Here is a 22,081-nt window from a genome sequence, read left to right as displayed (position 1 = left end):
GGCTTTTATGCATTATTATCAAAATTCATCTTTAGAAACAAGGAAAACAATTAAATAAAAATGCATCATGCAACTTTTACTTTGAGTTCAGGAAGTTAAGTAAAAAATGTCTCAGCTGATGTTTGAGTTACAACTGTCAGAAAACAGCATGATCCTCTCTTCTTTAAAAATTACCACTTTCTCAAATTAAGGCATCTGAAAAAACTATTTCCTTTATTACATGAGGTAGGAAATAAATACTCATGACAACAGAGAAAATAACAAGGATACTATAGGATTTCATATCCTTATGGTTTATTATATTTTTTACATATTAATACTGACATCTATTTCTTTTCTTGCATTACTTATTCCTGACTGATTTATAATGAAATTGTAAATGGTGTTATTGTGCTGTCCATTTAAATACTATTACATACATCACACAATTTATCAAGTTTCTTTTGTTAGGACATTACTTGCCTACAGCCATCTCTAGCCAACACTATAGGACTTTAGTTGCCCATAGCCATCTCTAGCCAAAGCTAAAATTACTACTCGTAAATACTTTTATATCTTAATATCATTAATGCTACAAGTTTACAACAAGCTAAACCTTCAGGTTTTTTATGGTGTTAAGTGTCTAGACAGTAGAAATTCTTACCTGAAAAGATAACAATAGCTGTGAGTAGAGCATATTCTGCATTGGTAACTTTCAAGAGACACATCTTTCGACAAAAGGTGAAGAGGGCGTCAGCCGAATCTCCAACACTAGCACTACGATAATTTTCTCTTGTATATGGTTGGTTGTTAGCGAATACGATCGAGTCTGTCTTTCCGTCATACTTCCGAGCTGTTCGTAACATCATCACTTCACTAGAACATGCCTGGAAAATGAAAATAATCTGTTATTGTTTCATATATTCATATACTCTCAAACCCTGAAATACATTCAGCAACACATTAAAGTCATGACTTGAATTATGCTTGTTATATACAAAGAAAGGTTTCATCTTTAGTTTTATTTATTTTATTTGGCCAAAAAAAAAACAAAAAAAAAACTAACCAAATATACTTGAAACATTTACTTCATAAGCCCAGCTATCTTTTCTATTTTACTGGTAATTTGGCTCTTCAACTATAAAAACTAAAAAAATAACTATGAACTTTCCATTACTTCATGAAAGATTGAAGTAATGAACGTTTCTGAATGCTAATATATGGTGTTAATGTGATACAATGTGGCATAAACATTTCTCAAAGTTTGCAGTTTGAGAACATAACATTGCTTTCATGTCAAAGATGAGAAATGTGACTGCTTGCAGCTTCTTGATGCCATCTCTGATAAAATCAGATAGGTTTACATGCTTACTTAGGCAGCTAGAACTAAAGTAAAGTGGTAAGTGGTGAGCCCCCATACTATTGAAAATTCTAGAAAATTCTTGTAAGTTTGAGAAAATTCTTTATCAGCTACTCAGCCCTGATTCTACCTGGAATATTCTAGAAAATGGGTAAATTTGAAAATTTCCTCACCCAGGTCACAAAAGCAAAGTCTGAAGAGAAAAATTGGTCTTTTCCATATACTTTAGGCATAAGCAATTGGAAAGTAACACTTTTTGCCCAGGAACAAAAAAAGTCAACATTTTATTACATAGTGTAATTGGCCATAAATAGGCACTCCAGATTTAGACTAACCACACAAATCACTTTTAATATGTACAAGTTCACATTAAAGTGTTACAGTAATTCTGTTTAAATCTAGCGATATCTTTAGCAATTCCAATTAATACGTTACAGTAATTCAATTTACACCTATTGGTACCTTTAGTAGAGTGATTTGATCCTCTCGCAGTAAAGAATCAAACCAAGGAACACGTTTCGAGAACTCTACAATTAATTGAACTGTAAGGATTGTAATCTCGGTGATGTGCTGGAACCTTTCAAGTTCTTCTTCCACGCTGTCGCCTGTTGGAAAGGTCTATGAGAAACAAAACGAACCTCATACTAAATAACATTTCTTTCAGCATAAACAGTTTAAATATAAACACAATATATATATATATATATATCTTATATTTCACTTTGGATTAACGTTCAACATTATGGTAGGCTATATTTTCAAACTTTTAATTTTAAACGTTAGCTGTTGGGTCCATGATGTTAATACCAATAATGTTTATAAAATTAAAAATAGCCCTCGATGTCTGAAACTTTTTGAACTTTGGTAGAAGTACGAGTTGGATATAAATAAAGTAGAGAATAAGAGAATAGTTGTATTTGAGAACAATCAGTAAACCAAAGTAATTCATTAAGAATTAGCGTTTTTTTAAGACGGTCACGAAAAACTGACTTTTCTAGGTGTCGCGATAAATTTTGAAATATTAAGTTCCAGAAAGCGCTCATTGGTAAAAATAAACTCTTTGACTTTTTTATTCAGAATCTTTGGTTTCAAATTTGAAATCTACGAAGTATGAAAAAGGTACAGATGTATATAGCAGTAATGGTTTGTTTGTTTGTTTGTTTTTGAATTTCGCACAAAGCTACTCGAGGGCTCTCTGTGCTAGCCGTCTCTAATTTAGCAGTGTAAGAGTAGAGGGAAGGCAGCTAGTAATCACCGCCCACCGCCAACTCTTGGGCTTCTCTTTTACTAACAAATAGTGAGATTGACCGTAACATTATAACGCCCTCACGGCTGAAAGGACGAACATATTTGGTGTGACGGGGATTCGAACTCGTGACCCTCGGATTACGAGTCGAGTGCCTTAACCACCCTGCCGGAAGTTATGTAAATTCATGATTAATGAAGGGCTATCTTACGTCATGAAGAATTACTTCCCTTATATGATTGTTTAAAACGCTCATAATAAAATGTGAAACCACAAATTTCCATGTATCTATCCCCCCATGGATCCAACAAACCTACGTACCAAATCTGGTAAAGATCTATCCGTCAACAGAAGCGAAGTAGTGGTGAAAAACGCCCATAGAACCACCAAAACTGAATATTTGTGTTATCTCTCAATGAACCTCCATACCAATTTTGGCGAAGATCCATCCAGTCCCTGCAAATTAGTTACATGGACATACAACAGACAGTACTATTATCAATATTGAGGCTCGGCATAGCCAGATGGTTAAGGCACTGGACTCGTTAAGCTGAGGGTCGCGGGTTCGGATCCCCCTCACACCAAACATGCCCTATCAGCAGTGGGGGCGTTATGAAGTAACAGTCCATCCCACTATTCGTTGGTAAAAGAGTAGCCCAAGAGTTGGCGGTGGGTGGTGATGACTAGCTGCCTTCCCTCTAGACTTACACTGCTAAATTAAGGACGGCTAATGGAGATAGCCCTCGTGTAACTTTCCGCGAAATTCAAAACAAACAAACAAACAATACTATTATACCTATATAGATAATTAGTTACAAATTACTTTATGTACTAAAATATCATGTAGGTTATGATTATAAGCTCCTTACATTGAAATATGACCCACAAGCCCGCACACAGAATGTTTGAAAGAGGGTTTCTAATTTGTGAGATAAAAAGCCAACACATATTGTGGGAGGCAAAATGAGCATTCTAATACTACGTGGGTCTTAAGGTGGGCGGCTGTTTTAAACTAAAATATACTTCGTAAGAAGAATGTCGACTTTGTATAAAACGTTAAATACTATAAGCAGCTGGGCTATAAGTTACTATATAAGCATAATTTCTTTACACAAAAAATACTGGGTTCTGATGACCCTCCCCATTAAAGATTATCCGTGTGTAAGTACATGATCATAATTAATCAAAATTTTATTCAATTATCTATTTTTCCCTTTCAGTTTCAATTTCATTTAAGATTTACTACTCTGACAAGTTGGACACATCTATTTTCAAAAATGTGACTGTTATAAAACCTACAGAAATCTTTTTCAAATCTTCCTCTGATGGAGTTTCAAATTCTTCTTGAAATAATACTAGCTTGTTAATTATCTCCTCTTGAGAGGGTTTCAGGGGTTTGACTTGGTTACTTCTATCACTCTTTTCATAAACCTCATCTCTCGTTGTACAGATAGGCTTATCTTTCTCTTTTTGTATTTTCTTTGATTCCCGCTTGATGGCGCACTGGTGTTCAGGTACCACACCTGACATATAAAACAATAATAATAAACCACCTAAAAACATCATAATTGAAGTGCATATTTAATATATTACATTATATACGGGAAAAAGTTATAGATACTCGCGAATGTGACATAAAAATATTCCTAATGCTTTATGTAAGATGACTAGCGTGCTATTAAATATGCCTTGCTTAGAAACTTTTGTTGTTGAATAAAACAGACAATAGTTTTTAATGTATCAAACAATTAAAGCGAAGAATTAACGTCAGGTGTAGAACACATATGTTCCACCATTAATTATAATAAAAGTATGAAACTAAATAAACGTACAAAAGAAATTCAGACTAGAAAAATATTCACATGTAGAAATCATGTCATTTACATAAGTTTCCAAAGAGCGACAATTGGTAGCGCCATCATACGAGAGGCGTGGTAATTGTAAGTGAAGGTAACGTAATGAAAGATTAAACCTTGTCTTCTGTTTTGTTATGTAGTCGTTTCATATAAGTTCTATTATCGCTTCAAGTTACCACCATGTGTACACACCATCACATAACACGAATACTGCTCACAAACGTAACCCTTAGAGTGTTTTTTTTTATTATATTAAACTTTCATCAAAATGCTACATAACGTATAAGAATACAATTCTACAAAACTTGATGCCACAAAACCACATTTCAACTTACATTCTGGCCGCATCCCAACGTTAATACACTTCTTTAACCTACACTCTTGACACTTCCGTCTCATGTACATATCTATTACACATGTGTTACCATACTTGCACTGGTAGACAGCATTTCTAGTGATGCTTCGCCTAAAAAAACCTGAAAACAAAGGAGTCAGTTACAGGTTTAGGGTACCTAGTAACATTTATGTAAAACGTATTCCATAAAGAGATGTTTCTGAAATAAGACAAAAACAGCCGAGGTACGTATAATGTATATATAAGTACGTAAATGCTGCTACTATAAATTACATTAAGAATACTGAAGCGATAAAATACACACCGTATAACAATGATAAAGAAACAGGACCGAGATAAGTATTGTGACCCTAACAAAAAAGAAAAGAAAACCGTCCATTGGCCAATTTCTGTAATTATCATTTAATTCACAATGGTAAATATATGTGGTCTGAGCATCCAAAGACATCAGAGATGATGCGAACTGCCCCTAATGGCACAGTGATATGTCTGTGAACTTACAACGCTATAAACCGAGTATCGATACCCATAGTGGGCAGAGCACAAATATCCCATTGTGTAGCTTTGTGCTTAATTCAAAAACATAAATTCATCCGACCACAAATCCCAAACTTGTTAGTTGTTGTGGAAAATTAAATTAGGAATTAGGAGTCGAGTGCTTAAACCCACAATGTCCCAACTCCTTCTGCCTTTCATTGTCTGTAGTGAATTATGGGAAGACAATAACCCCTAAAATGTTCACAAAAATTCGGATGCTACAGTATCCTTATAGTAGAAATAAACCATCTTATATTTGTACATTTGTATGACTTCCAACCTCAACTATACACACACTCAAATACATAAGTTCAGTTTACGAATCAAAGCCATATGTGAAATCATATATTTATGCGTGTGTGTGTTTTCACTTACATGTAATTACAATATAATTAAAATACCATATATAAAACCGGTAATATTAACCCTATATAGTGCTACATATTTAATGAGACGTGTCAACATAGTAATTTCAACTTATACCTAAGGTTTAATTGTTTAAGCTAGGTAATCTCACACACATAATGGTAGCTTAATAAACATACGTCAACCCTCTTTTAATTCACCCAATTGATTAACTCACTACTTATGATGTAAGAGCAAACATTTTTAACAAATACCATCTTCATAAATTCATGTCTTGATATGTTCCAGTAATCATTTTCAAGTTCACATAATACTGGTGACGTAAATACTGACGCACAACAGTGATCGCGAACCGTAAGAACACGAGAGTACATTCTTATTCTGAACGGTTAAGTAACTTAAGGCTTCAAGGTTGGTATGAGAATGCTTTGAAAATAACTTTCATTGTCCAAGTTCGTGTTCGTAGCGAAATCGGCCTTCACATAAACATATATACATTAATAGCATAATAACTTTAGTTTTTGTGTTTTCAGCCTCGGCATAACGGCTCCGAGCTTTTCAAATACTTTTAGCTCATAGCTCTATCATCTCTTGACCGATTTGAGATCTTATTATAGTTTTGGACTTGGGAGGTAAAACCCTTTCAATTAATGTATTTGATCACGCCCAAAATTAATTTACTCTTAAAATATCAGGTCATCCCTTAATTAATGTCCGATTTTAGGTTCAGAAAAAGAGATAAAATTTCAAACGCTTTTATTGTTATTTAATCAATAATGTCTGTTCCATTATTATTAATTACTTCCTGCCAACAATTCACAAGCTTCTGAATGCCACTTCTGTAAAATTCTTGGGGTTTGGAGGAAAATAATGTAGAGAGGGTAGTTTTGACATCTTCATGTGTTCCAAGCTCTTTTTCATCAAGATAGTTCTGCAAACTTCGGAATAGATGATAAGTCATATGGGACAAGGTCTGGAGAATAAGGAGGATGTGGAAGTTTTTCCCAGGATAATGCACGGCCCATACACCAAGAATCACATCTGGAAAGATTGAAGAGTTAGATTTCTATTGTCAAAAGTTAGAGCGTTTGAATGTTGCACTGAAAACAAAGAAGTCTGATGTAATCGTTACATTGAGTGGCAGCAACTGAAAGTGAATCACACCAACAATATCCCACCAAACGTTTAACAAGACTTTCCTAGAGTTGAAGTCCATTTTGGGCTGTACTTTAGCCAGTTTATATTCATTGAGCTATTGTCTACGGCGCTTAACATTTGTATAAAATATCCATTTTTCATCTCCAGTCACTAACTTGTCCAAAAAAGGCGAGTTACGTTTATGAGAGTGCAGAAAAGTTAAAATGTCCACTCTTGTTCTAGGGTTGACTTCTGTCTATTCATGGGCGACCCATTTTCCAAGTTTTGACACCTTTTCAAGCTGTTGCAGATGAAGGTGAACTGTTGAATTAGTTGAATTAAGCTTCTGTGCTAGTTCTTCAACTGTTAAACCACAATCTTCATCAAGTGTAGCAAGCAGCAAGTCATAATTAAACTCAACAGGATGACCTGAACGTGGCGCATCACTTGAGCTGTAAACACCTGATCTGAACTTCTGAAACCACCTTCGACATTTTCTTTCATTAACAGACTTCGCACCATAAACATCTTGAATGTTTCATGTAGTTTCTGCTGTACTATTGCTTTTTTTAAACTCATAAAGCATTATATGCCTAATGTGCTCCTCAGACACATCCATCTTCATAAAGGTTTATCTAATTAATGATCTGAAAAAAGTGGAGTTGGTTTAGTTTCTTTTATTTGTCTGAACATTTTTATACACGTCCTACTACACACTTTAGTCATTAAAGCCTTCTACAAAGACAGAAATGATGATGTATTTTCTGCATTAAATTTTCGGACATTACTTATGGGATGACCTGACAATTTCAATTTGACGGTAGGCTGGTAGAGATCCTAATGAATAATAAAATGAAATTGGGTATACGAGTGCCCCACGATTGGTATTGCTTGGTATAGCTAATAGAAAGGAAACGAAGGCCTCATAGAATAATTTACTCTAATCCTGCCTTAAAGAATTTCAAGTGTCGCGGCTGTTGAGGATTCTCCTCATTTTTTTTTTTTTGAAGATGTGAGACCACATACATAAAACTCACTAGAGTCTTAAACGTTTTTCCAGATGGAAAGTTGAAAGATTTAACGGATTTCATGATACTGACACGTGACAAATTTTAAATTGTTGATTTCATAAACCATAAAAATACAAAGATCTGCTGTGGTACTTTTCAGTTTATATTGCTCAGTGACGAAAGCTAAGTTATTGAATAAATATAATAGTCTAACATGTTTGATCTTAACAAAGCAACAGTCTTACGCTGACAGTATTTAAGTTATGAAATAGAGGTTCTGTGGGTAACAGCGAACTTTGAACTTTGAAAGTATTTTTTGCCTTTATTAAACACATGTGATAGTCAAGTAATGAGATACTGTGACGATTTAAACAACTTGTTCTGGGGTTAGTTGTACGAAAGTACTAAAATACAAGATCGGTACTACTGGGACTAGGCTGTTATGGATAAAAGTACCTTTACATCCTTCACAGGTAAGAGCGTTATAGTGGTACCCTGATGCTCGATCTTCACACACTAAACATAGCTCCTCCTGGTGGCGAGAAACAGATATCTTGTTCTTCTTCTTGGCGTCTCCATAGCTATCAACCAAGTATCCATTGAATCCACTAGCTGGAGGACTCATCTCTTCTTTCTCTGACAGAGACAAGAATGAAAAAATATAGGTTTTAATTCTACACTTTAATGGAGTTCAGTGAGAATATTGTTAATGGCGTGTCTTTCATGAAATGATGAATTTATAAGCATTTTATGTATCGTAATTGTAAGATGAAACCATCTAACCATTCATGTTTTTCTCAAATAAAAACAGATGTTTATAATATGTTAATAAATATTCAAAAATATTGCTATATATACATATATATATATAGCACGTACACTACATATAACTTTGTATCACAAGTTATTAATGTTCCGATATGTTTGCACAACCTATCTCGAAAGAAAGAAATATGTCCCTCCCTCTCTGTCATTCCTATGTCATAAGAACAACAACAATAATAAAAAAGACGTGCTCACGATATAGTGCTGTAGTGTTATGTAAGTAATTAGGTCTATAAAGGTCATGGGACACAGATATCTCCTACCGGTCTACCAGTTACTGTTAGGTAAGTAATTAGACCTATAAAGATCATGGGACAAAATATCTCCTACCGGTCTACCAACTACTGTTAGGTAAGTAATTAGACCTATAAAGATCATGGGACACAAATATTTCCTACAGGTCTACCAACTACTGTTAGGTAAGTAATTAGACCTATAAAGATCATGGGACACAAATATTTCCTACAGGTCTACCAACTACTATTAAGTAAGTAATTAGGCCTATAAAGGTCATGGGACACAAATATTCCCTACCTGTCTACCAACTACTGTTAGGTAAGTAAAATATCATAATACAGAACATTATTATAAAAATGATAAACATACAGAGACAGAGCTGGGTCTGGCAGATCAAGTAGCAGGGTAAAATAAAGTTCAAAACGTTATGCGTAACCAGCTGAAATAAGTTTTTTAATATTTTTTATTAATTATTTTTTTACATTTATTGTATTGTTATGGTGATCACGTATTATTATTTGTTTACGAATTTCTATAAAGTGCTTCTAGAATTTCTAGAATTCATTTCTAACATAAGATAGCCAGAGATGGCCAAGTGGTTAGGGCGCTCGACTCTTAATCCGTGGGTCGCGGGTTCGAATCCCTGTCACAGCAAATATGCTCGTCCTTTCAGCTGTGAGGGCATTATAATACGACGGTCAATCCCATTATTCGTTGGTAGTTGACGATCCTTATTCAACATCCAACAAGCACAAACCTACACAATGGGAAGCCCAGCATGGCCAGGTGGTTAAGGCACTCGTCTCGTAATGTAAGGGTCGCAGCTTCGAATCCCTGTCACACGAAGCATGCTCGTCTTCTCAGCCGTGGGGGCGTTATAATGTGACGGTCAATCTTACTATTCGTTGGTTAAAGAGTAGCGCAAGAGTTGGCAGTGGGTGGTGATGACTAGCTGCTTTCCCTCTAGTCTTACACTGCTAAATTAGAAACGGCTAGCGAAGATAGCCCTTGTGTAGCTTTGCGCAAAATTAAAAACAAAACACATAAACAAATCATGCGTCTAATAGATTGGTGTAATGTTGAAGCAGGGGTGTGTGGCATTGCAAAAAAGGATCTCAAAAACTGTGTTACTATTTTCAACTCTAGAAACAAGAAAGGTCATGGTCCCCAAGGAGATAATTTTATGTATCCTACTATTGAGTTGGGTCCTTGACATAACTCGTCGAAGTAGATATTTCGGTTCAGAAATTTGAACATATTTTCGTTCTGGTCTGGGCTGATTGAAATTGTTTTAGTGATTTCTGACAGTCGGTTACTATGTTTTGGCTTGAAAATATCCTATTTATATACATATATATATGCCACTAGCGCTTCATGCTATCAGAATGAATAATAGAAACATCAGGTACTCGAAGTAAAGTTTACGTTCTATTGCTTATATTTCCTTCCATTCAACAGTAGTGATTTTTTCCATGTATTATTTTAAGCCCCTAGGTGGGTCAGTGGCAAGTTTCAAGGTTGTTATCGCTAAATATCAGGTTTCGAAAGCCACGATGGATTAAACACAGATGACCAATTGTGTAGTTTGGTTTGGTTTGTTTTGAATTTCCCGCAAAGCTACTCGAGGGCTATCTGCGCTAGCCGTCCCTAATTTAGCAGTGTAAGACTAAAGGGAAGGCAGGTAGTCATCACCACCCATCGCCAACTCTTGGGCTACTCTTTAACCAACGAATAGTAAGATTGACCGTCACATTATAACGCCCCCACGGCTGAGAAGACGAGCATGCTTCGTGTGACAGGGATTCGAAGCCGCGACCCTTACATTACGAGACGAGTGCCTTAACCACCTGGCCATGCTGGGCTTCCCATTGTGTAGGTTTGTGCTTGTTGGATGTTGAATAAGGATCGTCAACTACGATGTATCCTGTAGACCAGAAAATAGCGCCAAACTCAAACAAGCTCCCGAATAGTAGAACATAAACCTTGAATCTAACAACAGACGATGTACAAGCCTTCATTCGTGTATGTTTTAATCCCATTTATTTCAAGAAACAGGCTACAGAAGTAGCAAAGTTACTATACATAATCAACAGCTTGTTGCAAGCTATTTCAAATGAAAACTACCCACATTTGTATCTAATGATACACCGAGGGCTATCTGCACTTGCCTTAACTTCGAGCTGATGCACCGAAGAGAAAGCATCTAGTCAATACCATCCACCGCCAACTCGTGGTCCACTTTGACTATTTATTGTTTCAACGAGTTTTAATGGAACGTGTTAAATAATTGAGTTTCTTTACTTTGTTACAATTTCACGTGAATGTTTTCCAAAGTACGAGTTTCTCAGTTAATACGTTACAGTATAACTAGTTAGTTTTATTATGTACTTGTAACAAGCTTAACTTGAATAAAAAGCCCAGTGTGTGTAAAACCAACTGAAAACCTTGTGTACATACAACATTTTAGGCTTAACCAAACAACACACTTATGCAGAGGGGGGCCCGCTATTTTAGTAATTCAAAAACATTATATTAGCACAACTAATCACCGTATTTAACATTTTCTACTCAGTCTATACTCTTCTGACGAAGCACCTATTCTTTTATAAGTTTTCTGGGGGGTATTCCCACAGGCCACATTAGCTTGTTCATTGTGTTTAGCATAATGTGTTAACTTTTGAACTCACAGTTTAGAACCACTTCCATCCCTTTTAAGCCTGTACACAGAACGTTTAACAGAAACACTTTTTAGCCACCGTAAATAAAATTGTACATAAGCGCCCTTACAAAATAAATACTTAACCCTGAGTTTCTGTTGTTTTAATACCACCATTTCATGATTGGTATGTGAACTGTTTCGTTTGCATGATACAATATCTGAATAATATAATATTGGATTGAAACAACATAATAAGCTAGTATTTTCAATTCAATTTTTTGTTGGGTGGATTCAAATGGATTGTTTGTTTAATTTCGTGCAAAGCTATACGAGGGCTGTCTGCGCTAGCCGTCCCTAATTTAGCAGTGTAAGACTAGAGGGAAGGCAGCTAGTCTTCACTACCCACTGCCAACAGTTGGGCTACTCTTATACCAAAGAATAGTGGGATTCACCGTACCATTATAACGCCCCCACAGCTGAAAGGGCGAGCATGTTAGGCCATTTAGGAAGTGAAACAAAATAATTTGGTGTTTTTTTTCATTAACTAGTTGCAAAAGAAACTGAAATACAGTTTGAAGCTTCCACCCTAACAATCCCCCCCCCTAAAACCTAGCGTCACTCTTGATTATCAATAAAGTGGTGAATTTACGGACCTACAAGGATAAAATCATGGTTCGAGTTCTCGCGGTTGACACAGCGGATCAATGAGGCCTTGCTCTGAAACAAGCAAACGAGTTGCGTACAAGTGAGCGTAGCTTGCAGAGACATTGTTAGTGTCTCAGGCCGACAACTTTCATTGTAACCTGTAGCAACATTATTGAAGAAATATGTTTATTTATTATTGTTACATGGACTGGACTTGGCCTTGTTTTCACTGAATAATTGATAAAGAGTACGTTATAACAATATTAAGGTATTTCTTAATATGATTGAATATTGAAACGTTCATTCAGTAAACTATTCTGATCATATTTTAAAACCGATTCTCACTGTTATAAAAAAACTAAAATAAATAGGGGTTTAATAATATTACTGAAGGTAATATTACAACAGTAGATGTTTTGCATCAGGTCTTTAATCACAGTTAATAATTAACAATACATGTGCTGAAAATAACAATGATTAATGAAACTTTTGTTCTGGAAAATTACAGAGTAAAGTTTTTATCTGTTTGTGACACATCCTGTAATACAGACGAGTTTAATCACAGTTAATAATTAACAATACATGTGCTGAAAATAACAATGATTAATGAAACTTTTGTTCTGGAAAATTACAGAGTAAAGTTTTTATCTGTTTGTGACACATCCTGTAATACAGACGAGTTTAGTCACAGTTAATAATTAACAATACATGTGCTGAAAATAACAATGATTAATGAAACTTTTGTTCTGGAAAATTACAGAGTAAAGTTTTTATCTGTTTGTGACACATCCTGTAATACAGACGAGTTTAATCACAGTTAATAATTAACAATACATGTGCTGAAAATAACAATGATTAATGAAACTTTTGTTCTGGAAAATTACAGAGTAAAGTTTTTATCTGTTTGTGACACATCCTGTAATACAGACGAGTTTTAAAGAAATGTTTCGGGTTTAGGGCGTCGTTCTGAAACAACGCCTGCTTCGAGCACTGCTAAAACTGAAGTCAAGTATGTGGAAACTTTGGTCAAGGCTGTATCTGTTCGAATAAACCACTTAGTTCAGAAACATTAAAATACGAACCTAAAACTTCTCACACATTTTCGTGATATTTTATTAGGCTTAGTCCTGGAAGTTTTTAGTCGCCGAAGGTGATAGTAATTGCGAATGAATATTTAAACTTTAGTTCCAAATTCACTTGTATATCCATTCACAGATGTCAGTACACCAGCAGGGTGAGTGGGCGGATGGAGTTGTTGACGCCACTCTTTTTCCGGGAAGTTAAATCTGTCTTTAAAAGTATATATGGTGTATGTCACCATCTTCATTTATCAAGTTTCTAATCTACAGCGAGGTTCTGTTCTTAGGAACTTATTAGTTCCTAAACCTGTTTCTAAACAATTTTGTGAAAATAAGCTAAAACTCGCGCTCGTTCTTGTGTTAGCTGACCTTGACCTTTAGCCAGCAGCCATACATAAAAACAAACAAAAAACTTTTGCAGAACCGAGGATTTGGCAATCTGCCAAAATTGTTTTGTGTGTAGTTTGAAGATCAGAAAAAATTCAGAACTAAGTTGTAAGGGTACTTGCATAACGAAATTATTTCAGTAAAATGGAGCATGCTAAATTATATCGCGTAAAATATTAAGTAATTGTTAATGAACTGTCTTTTTTGGTGCTGTTTATAAACGCCTGTAGCCACTGTTTTTACTGTTATTTTTTATTTCTTCACTATTAAACCTATTGATATGTAGCTATCATGTAACCAAATATTTTTGAGAATTTGAAATTTCTCGTGGCTACAGTACAATTGTGAAATCACTATGCAGTTTACTTTTGTAGAAATACGAGTATGTTGAATTGTAACAAGTTATGGAGTTACTGTGTGTGTTACAGTGACTGACTTGATTGTTGAGTTACTGAGTCTGTTACAGTGGTTGACTTGATTATTGAGTTACTGGGTGTTGTGTTTCAGTGGCTGACTTGGTTATTGAGTTACTGGGTGTGTTACAGTGATTGACTTGATTGTTGAGTTACCGAGTCTGTTACAGTGATTGACTTGATTATTGAGTTACCGGGTATGTTACGGTGGCCATCACATCATACATGCTCACCCTTTTAGCCCTGGGCGCGCTACAATTGACGATTAATCCCACTATTCGTTAGTGAAAGAGTAGTCCAAGAGTTGGTGGTGGGTGATGATGACTAGTTGCTTTTCCTCTAGTCTCACACTGCTAAATTAGGGATGGATAGCGCAGATAGCCCTCTTGTAGCTTTGCGCGAAATTCAAAAGAAACAAACACTTACTAAGTACTATCTACAGAATATGTGTCAAAAAGATGGAGAGTGCAGCCCTTTCGATTACTTTGTCGAGCTTATCTCAGTCCTCCTCGCTGAAAGAAAGCTGGCTCGCGCCGCCCATGTTAACAAGAAATACTTACTGATCAGCTCACAGTAGCACTAACTTACTGTATAACTTTATTGAATTCAGTCACTGAACTAACTATACCCTCGTTACATATATTTATAAAAAATGAGCCAATCTAGATAATAGTCTTAAGTTTCTCGATTATTACGTATTCATCACGACTGGCATCTCCCTCTAGGAAATATCCACATTCGAACATTGTTTGAGTACTGGATGGCACCTTATGTACACATTGCCTAAGTGGTCAGAGTTCATCTAAAGCTTGTTGGAGGTATTGAACCCCGGAAGTTTCGTACTTGCATTCACTGAACCCTTCGTAATTGGAAAAATAAAATATAATTTTTTCAAATTCAAAACATAAGTAGATATTTTATTAGTGCACAAAATGAACCATGCATCAATTGCACACATTATAACTATTTTCAAAGAACAAAACATGAATTTCACACAAAAACAAAATCACAACTCAATGAATATTTACTGCAAATCAATGTGACTTTTGCTGTTGCCTTTCAGAGACAAGTTCAGAAATGCGCGGCTTCACCTTAGCAAGTACCACTCTCATATCATTTTCGCAACAAAGTCTGTTCCTTTTCTTCGTTTTTATGTCTACCATCCTCGAAAAGGATTGCTCGCAAAGATACCTTGTAACAAACAATATGAGTATTTCAAGGGCTTTCTTAGCAATAAGAGTGTACGCTACGATTTGGTGACACTAAAATGTTGAGCGAGTTGTTGTTCTGAAAAGTTGCTGTTGAACCTGGCTCTGCTGAAGTTCAATGATTTCGTCGAGGAATTTATCATTGACATCTGCTGTCGCAACACTAAACGTAAACGGCTGTGTCACCCATGCTGGATATGACTCCTTGGTGAGGAAGTATCCGTCGAGAGACTTTTCGAGCTCATCTAAGTGCATGGCAATTGCTTGCTTCAGTTCCCCGGAAACAGAAATGTCTCCGATTTCAGACACATCTTCGATCTTACTTACACAGTCGTCCAGCAGGGGAAAGTTTGCGAAGTTACCATTCTCTATTCGTCGTTTCCATAACGGTAGCTTTTTTTTGAAAATGCTTTCAGGTTTTCTTCCGCTTCGATGATGTTGACTCGAACGCCCTGCATCTGTTGATTGAGATGATTGAGAGCATTGAAGATATCGGCCATGTACGATAAAATAAGAATGAACTCATATTTTTCGATGTAATCTGCATGACAATGTTGGTGCTCTCGCAAAAACAGGGCTAATTCCACACGCATGGCAAAAACACGATTCAGCACCTTTCCCCGGGATAACCACTGAACTTCAGAATGGTACAGAAGTATCTCGAATTCAGAGCCCATTTCATTACACAGCTCTTTGAAGATGCGGTGCTTCAGGGCACTATTTCGCACAAAGTTCACACATTCCACTACACTTTTTAATACTTCTGCCAGTTTTGAAGGTAAGGTTTTTGTTGCCAACACATGCCTGTGCAGAACATAGTGCGTTACAATGATGTGTGGTGCAACGACTTTCACCAGCGCACCTAAACCAGAGTTTCGTCCCAGCATGACTGGAGCTCCGTCCGAACAAACTGCAGAAACCATATCCCACGAAAGATCGTTGTCTTTAAAAAAGTCATCCACAAGTTTCTTCACGTTGGCTGCCTTAGTTGTTGTTGTAAGAGGCTTACAAAATAAAAAAAAATTCTTTTATCTCGTCGTTCTTCACATAGCGCACGAATACAACAAGCTGGCTTAGATTGGAAACATCTGTGGTTTCGAAGGCTGAATTTTGTTGGGCTTGAAATTAGATCTGCAACTACTTGAGCCAAGATGTCATCGCTCATGTCATCTATTCTGCTGCTGATGGTGTCATTTGAAAGAGGAATTTGGAATAACTTATTTTAAGCAGCTTTTCCAAGCATGATATTTGCCATCTTCAACGCAGCTGGTTTTACGAGTGCTTCACCAATGGTGTGTGGTTTGCCCTGCTTTGCGATCAAGTAAGCAACTTCGTACGATGCTGTGAGGATCGGTTTGTCGATGGGTACAAAGCTGAGAACAGGCAAAGTAGCCTTTTCATCGAACCTGGCTCTCTTTACCTTGAATTCAGCAAGCGTTGTGTTCTTGTATTTCTCCATGCAGCTTTAGGGAGTGTTCTCTTAGGTTTTTCGGTGCTAGACTAAAATTGTTCAACTTGGCATTGAGGACGCTGACTCCCATCATGTTCCGTTATACACGTGAATCCATACTGTACGTATTCGTCCGACCAATTTCTGTTTTTGCTCGACATAGTGAGTATGAAGGGATTGAAAGATTAGAAAAAAATCACAAATGACGAATGATTACTACAGTCACAAGTCGACTGCTAAGCGCACGAAGTTCCCCTGCAGCACAGATATTAAGGCCAAGTGATGTGACGTGATTAGCCGCAGCCAATGATGGCCAAGTGGAACATGACGTCACGAATCATACGAGTGGGGTGAACGGAATGGACACACACAAAGTGTGTGTGTCTTGACCTCCGTCGTACCCCTGAGACTGACTCCCCGAACCCCTGGGGTTCAATTGTACCCAGGTTAGGAACCACTGATCTATAGGCTTTCCTAATTTGAACCGCAGAACAGAAGAAAAGCAGCTAGCAGCGCACGTTGTCGAAGTGACCTCGTTGAAATTTAGTAATTGTGTTAAGACATGCATATTTGATATGATTGTTATGCCTTTCGAATTGTTACTGAAGAGACAGTTTATCGCAAGTTTGTTTACGTAACTTGTGTACGAATCATACGTTGTGTAGTTCAATTGTTATGAATTGACGATTGTTGTATTATTACGTCATAGTACTAGAAATTTATTGGTTTTTCTCGTTATTTTGACTAAGTGTTATTGCATCATAATATATCTAAATGTTTTTAGAACGTTTTAGGCCACGGTCAGGCTGTACAAAATGTAGTCTGAGTTACTTATATTATAAAGTTAGTTAGTTAGGTAAAAGAGATCTAGTCTGTGTGATTTGTGAGTTTAGTGGCGATTTGTAAAGTGAAATTATCACAAACTGTGCTGTAACAACAGACCAGAAAAAAAGAATTCGTCTTGCCAGCTGTGTTCTAAAGTAACTAAATTAGGCTGTGTGGAATTTGACGAAAAGAGACAGTTGATTAAAGCTCTGAATACAAGGGTGGTGATTAATAGTGTAACAATAATTTGTATATACGTTTGGCTTGTGTTAATATATTATTTTAAAACAAGTGAACTATTTACTGTTGGTTTATTAATGAAATTTATTGCTAACAAGTTAAAGACACCTATTGTGAGAAATACGGCTCATATATCCACACGTAAAACCCTGACAATTTCATTATAGTGTTGGATTAACCTTATCCACCATGGTGTAACTGCAGCATTGTAACTTGTGAGGTAGCCACAATTGGCAACAGCCTTCTGCTACCCTGTGAATCCTATTTACTTTTCTTAAGGGTTCAAAGGGTCCCATCTTTACAGCGAGAATATTCCCAACACCATTACACCACCTCCATAAAATTCAGGGTTAAATTTTACCTTCTGGATTTCTACATGTTTTACTTTATCATCACCCAGAGAAAAAGGAGTTGATGAGAATACATCATTCGGTTCAGCCACTTAGGGTCGACAGTTTGCCAGTAAAGCTCTGAATTTCTTGTCTTTCGCAGTTTATTGGTTGTTGTTATCACCACACATCAGATACATACAATAAGACATAACCCTGTACGTTGAATACCTACGATAAGATCCTAACTCTGTTCTATGTGACATGAGTTAAGACTTAAAAACAACTACATCCAGAAATTATTCGATGGTGGAATTCTAAGTAAGACTTACAAACCCCATATATATATAAATAGCACATGACGTCAGAACTTTACTGTCTCTCCCACCGGATATCAAATCTAGTTTGTATGCAGGTTTAATTACCAGTGTTTGATCATCTATTTCTTTGAGATATCTATCTATATAAAGAACGACGTTCGAAAATTATAATACATTATCATTTTGTGGTAATATTTTCAGACAAACAAAAGATAAAAAGTGATTCAACTTGTTAACAAACAGCTAATCATGAAAAAAATACAGAAAATTTACTCAGTAATAACAGGAAAGAGTGTGTGAAAACATTCTTCTTTGGTAAGCACAAACTGGTTAAATCACAGTATAACTAGAAATTACAATAATGAACCAAGGAACTGGTCAATCACAGCATAACTAGAAACTACAATAATGAACCAAGGAACTGGTTTGTTAACCAGAATTTACAACAATGACACAAGAAGCTGGCTTAACCAGAATCTAAATAATGAACTAAGGAACTGGCTCATCACAATATAACCAGAAACTGGAATAATGATCAAATAAACTGGTTTATCATAACATGACCAAAAACTTCAATATCCCTGCGTAAGTATTTTTAGGAAAATACAACTAAACTTCGTATCTAAACAAGAAATTCACATGTACTTGTGACTGTGTTTACTTACAGGGTGGTCCGTAAAGAACTATTGTTTTTATTCCTGTTTCAAGATACATAAGTTTTACGCATTTCGTGACTTCGTAATTGTTAATGATGTGAGTATTTGGACACTGAAGTTGAAGATAACGAGAGTGATTTCGGGCACGTCAATCATCTACTGGTGCCTACTATATCCCTAACCCTAACCGCTTTATCCTCATCCCACAGTGCCAAAGGTGTTATCGCGCCGCCCCTGTTGATTTATCTTGGCGATATCACACCAAAATAATTTAAAAGAAATTATTAAGCCTAATCGTCATTACATTATGCGTCTGAAACGAAAATGTAGTCGGTTTCTCTTTCTATATGTAAACCTGATGTAACTCGAATTATAGGTTTTTACCTTTTCTTCTTCCTCAAAATCGTAATATTTTAATATTTTTGTTTTGTTCATTTCTAGTTGTAACATAAAATTCAAAGATATTTCGTCTCAATGATTTTTGTAACTTGATGGATAAAAACAAACTTTGTGAAATTCCCACCGTCAGCTTAGCCGTGAAAAAAATCAGTATCTGTAAGAACAAAAATAAATGTTCGATTCTATGGGGAGACACATTGGAAACAGGGCATGAAAATGCGTAGTTCCAGTTTCACAACCTCCCAAAAAAGGGGAGTTATTTTTTAAGCCATGAGTTTTTGCAATATATCGTCCACACTTTAAGTTCTAAGTGCGTTAAATAAGTGATAATATAATTACCCATAGCGTGAATGGTAGGTAGTAGGAGGTTTCTGATTGGTTACCTTCCCTCTTGTGAGAAGCTTAAAATTAGGAACGACCGCAGATAGCATTAGAATCTTTGCCAGATACAGAAGTGGTAACTCTGATTTTTCAACTTATAGAATGAAGAAATCACCGAAACCCAAACGATATTAAATGTAAAGTTGAACTATTTTTAAACAACGCGTTTACGGTTCAATTTTTTTTAATCAATAGAAAGTCATAAAAATTTCATATGTTTTAATAGTTTGTTTTTTTATTTTCGCGAACAGCTACACGAGAGCTATCTGCGCAAGCCGTTCCTAATTTAGCAGTGTAAAACTAGGGAGAAGACATCTAGTCATTACCACCCACAGCCAACTTTTGGGTTACTCTTTTCCAACGAATAGAGGGATTGACTATCACATTATAACGCTCCCACGGCTTAAAGGACAAGCATGTTTGGTGTGATGGGGATTCGAACCTGCGACCCTCAGATTACAAGTCGAACGCCCTAAAAACTTTGATCAATCAAATAGATAAGTTCAACTCTTAACAGAAATAAGTATGATAAATAATTATGGTAAACTGTATTTTAACAGATCAAATAAGTAGAACAAAATACGTTAAGCATTTTGCTCGTCTGCTCCAGTAAAGTGAGTTGACGTTGCAGAGAGTAATATCCGATATGGTAAACTTAACGGAAACTACTTCAGACGAATGGCGGGAAACTGAGCGTAAATTACTCACAATCACAAACAAATAAAGTTCAAGTATTTCTTCAGATTCAAATAAAACACACCTACTTTAATGTTTTTAGCTATATAATGGAGTTTAAAAGACAATTTAAAGAAGCATAGTTTTATATTGAACACAAAAAACAAAAGGAAAACATTTTTCTATCAACGATCATAGAAATTTATTTTTGTTTTGTAAATTAAATCATTCGATTTTTACGTTTCATTCGAGGAAGTTAGCGGTGAGTTTAACGACTTACACATCAAATATCTGGGGTTCGAATCCCGCTGTGGACAGAACACAGATATCTATCTCATTATATAGTTCTGCACTAAAGCAACAATTTCTTGTGACTTTTATTTGTTAACCGTCAATAACAAGTTCATATTATAAGAGTTATTTAAATCTGTCAACATATAAAATACCACTCAGTATACACTTCTGTCAGGAACAACAATAACATTAGTTTTATATGTAACAGGTCTAACCTGCTAGTTTGGGCGGTGGACTCGCAAACTTCTGGCCATAGGTTGGAATCCCATCACCTTACATGCTTAACCTTTCAGCCGCAGGGACGATATGCTGTTACAGGGGCTCACACACTTTGTTATTAAAGAATACGCCAAATTTGGTGATGGGTGGTATTGATTAGATGTTTCCCTCCCGATTATCTTTGCTAAGTTACAGATGTCTAGCACAGATAACCCTCGAGTAGCTTTGCGCGAAATTCAACATAATAAGCTAACAAACAACTGATATTCAATAATATTATTGTAATGTTTTATTATTGTTGGTAGAGTTCTTTTTTTTTTGTAAAAAGGTAATACAAGCTCCATTCCATTTAATTAATTTCACGCAAAACGTTTTATATTTTTCTCACAATACCTCAACTAGTGTCCACTGATAGGCCTAAATTTGCAGGAGATATAAATAGTATTATTAATTTGCTAACTTCTACTCTATTTATACCACTTTTTATACCTATTTCTTCATCGAAATACAAAGTCAATGTTCACAACATTGAACTAACTCACATTAACGAATAAATAAACTCGATAAGTCAACAACCAATCATCATCTGCACTAGCCTTACTCTCGTTTATTATACTCAAATCATTTCCTGAGTTTTAATAAATTTCTATTCATCAAATCACAGCCAATCAAGCAACGTCGAAAACCCCATGACAAAACAAAAATAAATATGTCTAAATTAAAACACCCCCAGTAGCAAAGCGGAATGTCTGCGAACTTACAATGCTAGAAACCTGGTTTCCATACACATGGTTGGCACAGCACAGATAGCCCCTTGTGAATGAAACCAACGCTATAATTTTTTTCTAACCGAAGCCTTTGTTACACAATGAGTTAGTTACGAATCACACAAAAGTTAATATTTTGTTGTGTCCATAGAAATGTGAGCCCTTGCAGGCAACATACTAACATCTATATATTTGGTCGACGATGAATTATGGACCACTCCAAAGAC

At 35.9% G+C, this 22,081-nt stretch overlaps 1 protein-coding gene across 5 annotated transcripts in view; it reads right to left on the bottom strand.

Moving 5' to 3' along the window:
• Nucleotides 1-22,081, bottom strand: part of LOC143252449 (ecdysone receptor-like) — a 120,865-nt gene that overhangs the window by 4,470 nt on the left and 94,314 nt on the right. For all 5 annotated transcript variants that reach the window (XR_013029001.1, XM_076504573.1, XM_076504574.1 and 2 more), the window contains 5 exons: nucleotides 8,303-8,482; nucleotides 4,777-4,917; nucleotides 3,885-4,108; nucleotides 1,802-1,957; nucleotides 644-866 (listed from right to left, as the gene is read on the bottom strand). Coding sequence is in view for 4 of the 5 variants with exons in the window: in XM_076504573.1 (XP_076360688.1) it covers nucleotides 644-866; nucleotides 1,802-1,957; nucleotides 3,885-4,108; nucleotides 4,777-4,917; nucleotides 8,303-8,482 (924 nt within the window). In the remaining variant the exon portion in view is untranslated. The remainder of the gene's footprint in view (nucleotides 1-643; nucleotides 867-1,801; nucleotides 1,958-3,884; nucleotides 4,109-4,776; nucleotides 4,918-8,302; nucleotides 8,483-22,081) is intronic.

This window comes from Tachypleus tridentatus, chromosome 6 (genome assembly GCF_004210375.1).
Source record: "Tachypleus tridentatus isolate NWPU-2018 chromosome 6, ASM421037v1, whole genome shotgun sequence".
Lineage (NCBI taxonomy): Eukaryota > Metazoa > Arthropoda > Merostomata > Xiphosura > Limulidae > Tachypleus > Tachypleus tridentatus.
This window is presented reverse-complemented; position numbering and strand designations above follow the sequence as displayed.